At 42.3% G+C, this 9,394-nt stretch overlaps 2 protein-coding genes across 2 annotated transcripts; both read left to right on the plus strand. All coding sequences in view use genetic code 11, as the record gives it.

Moving 5' to 3' along the window:
• Positions 1-3,046: 3,046 nt before the first annotated feature.
• Positions 3,047-3,787, plus strand: EGR_03232 (Autophagy-related protein 7; the record flags this gene model as incomplete). Its single annotated transcript, XM_024492481.1, has 2 exons — positions 3,047-3,177; positions 3,583-3,787. 2 exons carry the CDS (start codon positions 3,047-3,049, stop codon positions 3,785-3,787), a joined length of 336 nt encoding a protein of 111 aa, XP_024353155.1.
• A 355-nt stretch (positions 3,788-4,142) lies between these two features.
• On the plus strand, positions 4,143-9,394 carry EGR_03233 (Autophagy-related protein 7; the record flags this gene model as incomplete). Its single annotated transcript, XM_024492482.1, has 14 exons — positions 4,143-4,268; positions 4,328-4,441; positions 4,793-4,918; positions 4,974-5,065; positions 5,168-5,286; positions 5,336-5,420; positions 5,493-5,637; positions 6,372-6,527; positions 7,087-7,299; positions 7,371-7,550; positions 7,628-7,743; positions 8,588-8,750; positions 8,800-8,919; positions 9,350-9,394. 14 exons carry the CDS (start codon positions 4,143-4,145, stop codon positions 9,392-9,394), a joined length of 1,800 nt encoding a protein of 599 aa, XP_024353156.1.

Below are 9,394 nucleotides of genomic sequence, written 5' to 3' on the forward strand. Positions count from 1 at the left end.
CGTCAGCCATTACAACGTAGTCGGTGCAGCAAAGAAACACCCACGAGCCGACCGTGCCAGTCACCAAATTAGTGCGCAACCGAGGAGCTACTTGACCTCAACGTCGCTGATCCCTCTTGGCAGCTTGACTGGATCTGGGGTTTCGTCCGGTTTAGGGATTTGATTCAGGACGGGGAACTGCGCCGGCCATCATGCGTGCCCATAGATAGATGCAGGAACACTGGCAGGTCCATGGGGGACGGTAGGGAAAATCCGTAACGAAACTTCCAGATGGTTCACGGCTAGTGTCGCTTCAGTTGTTAATAGCTTTTCTGCAGAACACAGGACTGGGAGAGATGCCGAAGGTAGACGTCAACATCAACCCTTCTGTTAGGGGTCATCACCATTCTCCCATCCGTAGCATATGTACTTCTTCCGCTCCACTAAGGCTTATCACGCAGAAGTGGAAAATCAGGATACATGTCTTTCAAGATCGGGTTCGCTTTCCGCTGCCACCAATGTAGCGTCCCGAGACTCCCTGAAGACGAAAGAAGACACAATACTCGGGCAGAATATATATATTCAGCACAGAGAAGGTGTCTGGGCTATTGACATGGCCCAAAAGGCCAGCCCACCAAACGAGGTACAAGGGGATGTTTAAAGTACAAAAGTGGCGCCTCACCAGAACCGAGGGATAAACCACTATCGTATTACACTACAATATCTGTACCCCTTTTATAATAGCTACTTAATAAATTATGTTCTTCACCAATTCGTTGTAGTAGTCATCGAAGAGGGGGCAAAAGCTATGCTTAAGCAATAGTGACAGCGTTGAAGAACCCCTCCTTCTCAATAACGATTTGAGTTGAAGAGTTCCTTAATACCAGCAAATTTAACCTGTGGTTCTGACTCATAACGCCACAGAACCCTCAAAATTCTACGTGCCTTAATTTAGAGTTCTTCTTGGCCATTAAGTACGCAAATATTACCCTGACATTGAGTGGGAAAAAACGCTACACTGATTTTCTCAAACTTGTCATCGACGATGCAGATCAAACACTAGCTGGAGAGTTCTTACGTCTCCACTAAAAAGTGAGGGAAGACGAAGAGGGGCACGATTACAAGAAGTTCTCCTTTTTACAAAATTAGGATCACTTCGCTGTGCACAGGATTACGTTCAATAGATGGAAAGAAGATGGTAGTAGAAGGGGATGCATCATTTTGGGGAAGGTGTTTTCTTTACCCACCAAGGCACTAAAGCCTATACGGCCCTTTTGCTACCAAAGAAAGACGCCGATGACATTTGTAACGCCCTCTTTGAGGCGGCATTCATACTCATGAACAACACAGGTGATCTTTGAACGCAGATGGCTTATATTACCGATAATAAAACAAATAACTTTGCAAGCCTTTAGCTGAGTACAAGAAAATAATCTTGTCGCAAGGTAATAAGCTGGGACGAACAAGTGCCGTGAAGCATGCTGTAGATATCGGCAAAGCTAGACCGATCTAACAGCCAACCAGATGCATACCACCTCCTTTGCTGAAAGAAGCAAACCGTCTGGTAAAAGAGATGATCAGAGACGAGGTCGTAAACCCATCTAAGCCACTATAGGCCTGTCTGATTTCTTTCGTAAAGGAGAGCGACGAAGGCTTGAGGCTGTGCGTTGAATATAAGAAGCTCAACGCAATAACAGGGACTCCTTCTCATTACCCTACATAATCAATTTGTTTGACTCCCTCCACGGGTTGGAGTGTTTCTCTACCCTAGACTTCAAAAATCAGGATCCTGGCAGGTGGAAGTAACCAAAACATGTAGAGAAAAAATAGTCTTTATTTCGTAAATCCAGGTTTGTGAATTACACAGTATGCTTTCATATTCTGTAATGCAGCGGCTACCTTCCAACGTGAGGTGCAAACCGCATTAATTGGTTTATTCCCAACCATGTGTAATTTATCTAGATATGGTTCTCGAATTCGGTAGAGATATTTGAGAACACAACGCCAACCTGAGACTAGTGTTGGAACGCCCATGAGGTGCAGGGTTGACAATGAACCCAAAGAAATACCGTTTTCTGCAACACTCGATTGCCTTCTCGGGGTATGCAGTCTCGTCATATGGGATGGCAGTAATGAAGACGGTACAAAATGAGTGGGGTCCTGGCCAACAGCAACTAATAAGGTGGAACTGCATAGTTCCCATGCTGGGAGGTTACAACAGGCGTTTTGTAAAATGTTTTGCTAGGATCGCAAGCTCGTTGCATACATTAATTCGAAAGCGGGCGACTAAGAAATTTGAATGGAAGAAAGAGAAAGAGAGGGTTTGAAAGAGCGTTTAGAACTGAAGCTAATGCTCTGCTCTGCACCGATTCTAGCATTATCCAACCAGGGAGAACGGCCCCACCGTTTGTATTGGTTACGGACGTGGTGTACTCTCACAAAGGGACAAAGATGGAAAGGATCAAGTCGGACGCAACAAAAATGTGCTACCTTTTTGTAATCGTGTTACAAACCGGGCAGAAAGAGTAAACGCTTGACCCACTGCGGTATATTTAATTTGTTTCGGTCCACTGGTGTGTAAAAATTGTTAAGTGCAAATTATAGCTGCTTATTTTATCACCTTTTTTGAAAAACTAGTACCTAATTGCAGGAAAAACAGTAACTCGTTTAACAAAAAAGATCCTTGACAGTTTCATTGAAAATATTTAGAGCTATAGCGGCTTTGTATTTTGTTTGACTTTGTATCTAGTTGCACGAGCGCTTCTTCAGTCCAACCAGTTCATCCTTCCTACTTGTATCACGGTCTTCAGACAAGCTAGAGTCATCCTTGCGCTTCTCTTTATTATTAGCGTACGTTGTATCACAATGCTTCAGCTTCATATCACCTTGGCGAGGGTTTAGGACGCTGCGCGTCTTAAGCGCAGTTGACAAGTATGGTTAGTATTGAACGTCTCTTCCATGCATTCAATAAACGATTCAAATGATTTGCATTTTAAATTCTTTGTGGTAGATTTACACACTTTTTTGCACTATTGCAGGTTAAAAAGTAGATTGTAGATTACTTTTAATGAGCCACCAAATAACCGGGAATAATAATAAGGTTGGGGGCGGTGGGTCCCAATCTGGTTACTCGTGTCCGGATTGGTTTCTTCGTACGTTTTTGCTCTTGCCCCCTGAACCAATTGCCGCCCCCTTGAAGTTATTTTCCAGGGTTTTGGGAACAAATATCTGGCAGCTAATATTTCAGCCATGACTGTGGAGTGATTTGGAGGTTTTTTCTGATTATTTATGGCCGCATGCTCCTATTTATTGTTTTGCAGCATTTTGCTGTGTTATGCGAACAATTTGAGATAATTTTTGTATGCTTATTCTCAATTATGCTACGTCGCTGCCCTTATTTTTATTCTCTCCTTTTAATTTTGGGTTTGAAATAACTTGTCTCGACTTCTCTGTTCTGCATATTATTATTGCCAGAATCCGTGTTTTATTGGCTCCGGTAATGTCCTTTCTTTCTTTGTACTTTGAACTATTTTTGGGATCCACACTGTTTTCCGTGAAGTCAATCACTTACGAATTAACTGATATGATGCTTTTGTTTTTTAGTGAAATGACAGCGTTGCCGCTAGACCTCTGTTTCGTGCCCTTTGACACCGTTGTGGACACGGCCTTTTGGCATGTACTTTCAAGAAAGAAACTCGAGGATTATCGACTGCAGGAGGGGCCTTTCCCGATGTCCGGAGAATTCACTAACGGCACTCCCCTTGGCACTGCTCCACGAATCAGCATCGATCATGCCAGTCTGAATTAGTAAACTACCTCGTCTTAACAGTCGTTTAGTAAAAATGTTTGATGGTCATTATCCTGTAGTATCATTTTCTATCAATGTACTTGAGGATATCATGCGGTTTACAATACGGAGAGTTCTGCGTATATTACTGAACTTCGACGAAACCTGTTTGCTTAACAAATAAGTGGCTCTAGTGTTGATTCCGGATCATTGTTCTTGTCATAACTAGGCTTTACTTTGATTTACTAAATCACTTATTATGTTCTAATTCAATGTTTTTTGCGTTGGCTTCAGTGTTAAATCAACTGGAAGGGGAAATTTATTTTATGCAAACGGCTATTTGTTTACGCTCAACACGCTTGACAAGTTCCGTGAGATGGATAAACAGTCGCACATCGACGAATTCGGTCGGAAGTATATTTGCGAAGAAGCCGTCAACGCACAACATGATTTTCTGCGAAATCCCAATCAACTACTCACTTTTTCTCTCCTGACCTACTGTGTATGTACCTGGGATGTATACGAAATGGTTCCTCTTTTTATTTTGTTTTATTCTTTTAGGACCTGAAACACCACAAATTTTGCTATTGGTTTTCATTCCCTGCTGCGGTTCAGGATAAGAAGCCAAAACTTTTTTCCAAAGCTTCAATCATGAGCGAGTTTAATAAAGTTCAGGTAATCCAGTTTTTCTTTTTGAATAGCTCAAGAAATTGACCCTTTTATGCTACTATGATATCTCTTCAATTTCAACCGTTTTTTACCCATATTTTGTAAATATCGTGATTAGTGACCCAATCATTCATATTTCTTTGAGGCGTTCTTAATTATGTAGCAAACATTCCCTGTTGTGTGCGTCTTTCCATTTGTTTTTCATTCATGGTACCGTCTATTTAACTTCTTTCGTGAAAGCAGGGCAATTAAAATTGTTTTTATTGCTCATTTAAATTCATTAAGGGCCATCATTACGCACTCAGTTGAGTATCAGACCCAATTATCGCCATTATTCATGAGAATTTTACGGTTCAGGTGGCCAATCTTCTTGTGCGATACGACGAATGGCGTAGGCAGAGCAATGATGCCTTCTTTTGTCTTCACTTCACCCCTGATGACCTTGAGATTGCTAACCTCGGTACCCTCAAAATTGGAAACGAGGTAAGAATTTTTTATCACATATCGTTCCATCACTTCGTGTTTATCCCATTTTCAGACTCATTACATTGGATTTTGCGACCCTTCTAGCCATGAGGACTTTCCAGGATGGGGCCTCAGGAATCTCCTCTTTGCTCTTTCAACTATCATGTAAACCTGTCCTTGTCGTTTCCCTGAAAATTGACTACGAATCAAGTGGTCAATTGAGCATAAGGAGCCACAATTGTATCATCTTCCCTCTTTGCCCTATAGAAAGGAAAGTCAGACCTTAAAAATATTGTGTTTACGGGATCGTTACGCCAACCAGGAGCGAATCATATCCAGTAGCTTCGTTTTACGAATTAGCATTGAGCCAGAAGCTCTCTCCAAAGGTAATGTGTGACTTCTCACCTGGCTGCCTGACACAGAGCTATTTTTCAGGTGTCAAATTCGTGGGTTGGGAGAAGTGGAAAGGCAAGCTACAGCCGCGAGTGGTCAATGTCAGTTCGACTATGGACCCAGTTAAGTAGGTGTCATAGTTACCACAGCCCCCGTAGCGCGGTCAGTATTTGTCGACCTCGTGCCTTTTACTTTGCAGACTAGCTGACTCGGCGGTGGATCTAAATCTGAAGCTCATGCTCTGGCGCTCGTTGCTCATCATCGACCTTAATGCACTCCATAAGACTCGTTGCCTCATTCTGGGCTGTGGTACTCTAGGCTGCAATGTGGCGAGGCAACTGTTGGTGAGTTCTTTTTCTCTCTGCCTTTTCGGTTTTTTTTCTCATGCTTTTCAGTTTAGCTAAGAGTTTAGTTAATTTTAAGGCGTTTGGTCGGGGTTTTGGGCATCAAATCACTAGCTTGTGCTCCAAATACTCGTGCATTTCTTATATTATAATTTGTTCTTGCTATGTTGTGGCATTTGGGATAGCGTCTTTCTTAGAAACGAAAACTTGATGTCAATTCAGACTGTGCGTTACTTTGTGTTAAATTACCTAAATTTGGACTACACCTTCTAATAATAAAGCTTAATATTAAGATTTACCACTTTTCGAAGTCATTAGTGGATCACGAGCTCCAAAACTGTGATGCATTATCTCAGTTGTGGCTTCCAAGTTTTTGAAGGACCTTCACTTGACCGTTTCCCATTCATTTTAAGGTTTGAACAGGAACTACCCCATGACTGCGCTCTGTGATGTATTATGCGGTTCTTGTAGGAGTTTCGTTTCGTTATTCCACCAAAGGATTTATACTGATTGTCCTTTAAATCAAATCCAAGTTTTAGATACGATTTACTTCCGATTAGGGTTTGTCATTCACGCCCTTGAGTTAATTCCAAATTTGTTGACTGAAATCAAGGAATGGTAAGAGGCGCATGTAGCCAGTACAGAGGTTCCAACGTACTGGCCGTGCAAGTATAAATAGCGCCAAAATAATACGTCATTGGTTCGGTTTGATGTATTCGTGTGTCGTGTTGTAGGCATGGGGTTTTCGAAGTATGACCTTAGTGGACAACTCCACCGTCTCTTACTCGAATCCTGTGCGACAGACCCTCTTCACCTTTGAGGACGCCAAGTCTGGAGCTGAAAAGGCTCTTGCTGCTGCCGAAGCCGTTAAGCGTATACTTCCCACTGTGGTGCGTTTAATTCTCTACAAAAATTCAACTACCATTTCGACTCATTCACATCTCTCATCTGTGTCGGTTGGTTTGTTTTCTACTATCAAGAAATCAAAATCTGGGACCCTCCCTATGATAAGTATTTGGGTTAGCCCAACCTGTTAATAAACCTCACTTTATTATTTTTAGTAGATTGGCAAATTCATTTATTTTTACACTGCCCATTTTATTTGTGGAACTGGGACTTGTTGCAACTAAGTTGCGATTTAGATGAAGTTTTAAACTCTTCAGGTCTACTTACTACAGGTGTTTTTGCACTTTACGAGCAAAAAGTTGTTCTATACCGCCTTGATTTATTAAGACGGCACCATTTTATTTTTAAGCCTTCCAGTCTTATTGTTGGCAAATTCAAAAACACTTTATAATGCTTGGATATGAAGTATTTTCCCCTTCCTTCCTTTTTTGTGATACTGTGATATTCCACTCATCACGGATATTTTTCTGTACTGATTAATCTTTCATGGTTATTAACTGATTTCTTTCATTGACCATCCATGAGCCATAAGTTTTTTTTCAGGATGTGAGGTCATACAACCTCACTGTTCCAATGCCTGGCCATCCTGTGTCAAATGCTTCCGCCGGCTCAGACGCATCTAAGCAAGTCTCCATAGTGCGTGAAGCCTGTCAGAAGTTGGATGAACTTGTTCAAAGTCATGATGTCATCTTTCTTCTGCTGGATACTCGTGAAGCGCGTTGGCTTCCCACCTTGCTTTCTACGTACCACAATAAGGTAGGGTGTTGTTTCATCGAAAAATGTATACTTATGTTACATCAGTAGGTTCGTAACCTTTATGCATTCAGTTGGCAATAACGACTGCGCTGGGGTTTGACAGCTTCTTGGTTTTGCGTCACGGCGTGCCTCGCGATCACGGAGTCTCACCATCCTCATATCAGGCTCCTTCAGGTGATAATGTGACCAGAGGAATCGATGGAAGTCGTTTGGGTTGCTACTTTTGCAATGACGTGGTTGGACCTGCCAATGTTAGTGCGCTTGAGTGATTTGGTAGCTGTGTCTTAGTGACATTGAATCGATGTGTTATTGTCCGCGTGCCTTTTAGTCGACTCGAGACCGTACTTTAGACCAACAATGTACCGTTTCTCGCCCTGGTGCCTCAATGATGGCTTCTGCTTTGGCGGTCGAATTGTGTGTCGGTTTACTGCAGCATCCTGAAGGGTATGTGCTCAAAATAACACTTTCATACTTTGTTGAAGTGGCCTTTTGTTAGATTGGTAGAGTTGTGATTTGCCCCTTTCGGTGATTTCTGAGTTTTGGGGTATTCTCCTTCTTTAGTGCTATGAGCACTAGCTTCGACCTTTGATCATAAATCCAAATATTTTAGTGTGCTAAAAGGGTCGCCTATAAAACAGCAAAAGGTTCCTCAATACTTGATATTATTGTGGCAAATATCCGGCTTTTTTATAAGCTATCTTGGGTCATTAGCACGTATTGACTTAAACCTGGATCTTCGAACGGTGGGGACGAGCGTTTATAGAGAAAACGGCAGTTTTCGAAAATTACAATGTTCGCCGTGCATCACCCTTTGCTCTGTAGTGCCACACTTATCTGAGGCGATTCTGGAGTACGCGAATCTGGAAGGAGCTATTGCAGGTTCAGGGTAGTCTTGTATTACCAATTGCCTAGTCTCGTGTGATTCCAGCTTTGGTCTGGCGTTCTGCAGTATTTGTGCTACTACTCATGACGTTTCAAGACGCGTGAGCCGGAAAATGGTTTTTATGGAAGTAGAGAAGGGTTGGATAGGCAGTAACAACTAGGTGGAGGCCAATTCATGAGATGCCGAACGGGTGAACATTACTACGTCATCCATTTATCATGTACGACACTGCTGGTAAAGGTGCCATGATCTGCCTTCGTACTTTTGCTTTAGACTTGGTGATATGTTCGATAATACGCTACAGGAGCTTTGTCCTGAAAACGCTTAGATCGCCTTTGGTTACCTGGGATGATTATCACTGGCCGTTTATCAATTTTCATAGCCATTAGCATTTTTCTTCGTTAGACCTTTTGCACCTGCCGAAACACGTCCAGACAATGGAAGCACGATATCTCAAGGTCTCACCTTCAGCTTCCTTCCCCACCACATTCGCGGTTTCTTGTCCCAATTCTCCGAGGTTGTGCCTTGCACAACCGCCTTTTCTCGGTGTTCTGCGTGTTCGCAACCAGTGGGTTCTACTACATGTTAAAATCTTTAATTATGGCTTTTCTTCACAGGTGCTTGATGCCTATGCGAAAGAGGGTTTCGATTTTTTGCTTCGAGTTTTCGATGACGCCACCTACCTGGAGGAGGTTTCAGGATTAAAAGAACTGCAAGTCGAGACTTATTTTGATGAAGTAAGTTGTCAGCTTTTGTTGCAGTTCAATTCCCATCTGTAATCCATTTATTTGAACTATTCGCTAACGCATGAAACTCGTGCCCATATTTCTGACTGGAAAGTTTTGAAGCCGATTTTAAGGCCTACTTTGATGGCATTGAGCTTTCCAAATTGGAGAGATGTCTTGCCTTTGCAAATTATTGACTGTATATCAGCGAATAATATACGTAGTCAACTATTTTAGTTATTTTTATTAGGCATCAAATCACCTCTTCAATAAAATCTGAATTGACGGTCGATATGTGCTTTGCACTTCGATGGGGGTGCTGATTTGCCCTATCCATGTTACTCTCTCTGTAACCTTAACCCACTTGTGTGAATCGGTCTTAGAACGAGAATGATACCATTTTCAGTTCCATAAACCTCGTCTCTTTTTTTTCTCACTTTAGGTCCTTGCACTAAGTGACGGGGACTCCGATTACTCTGTCCCCTGA

Source organism: Echinococcus granulosus (genome assembly GCF_000524195.1).
Source record: "Echinococcus granulosus chromosome Unknown EG_S00016, whole genome shotgun sequence".
NCBI classification, from domain to species: domain Eukaryota; kingdom Metazoa; phylum Platyhelminthes; class Cestoda; order Cyclophyllidea; family Taeniidae; genus Echinococcus; species Echinococcus granulosus.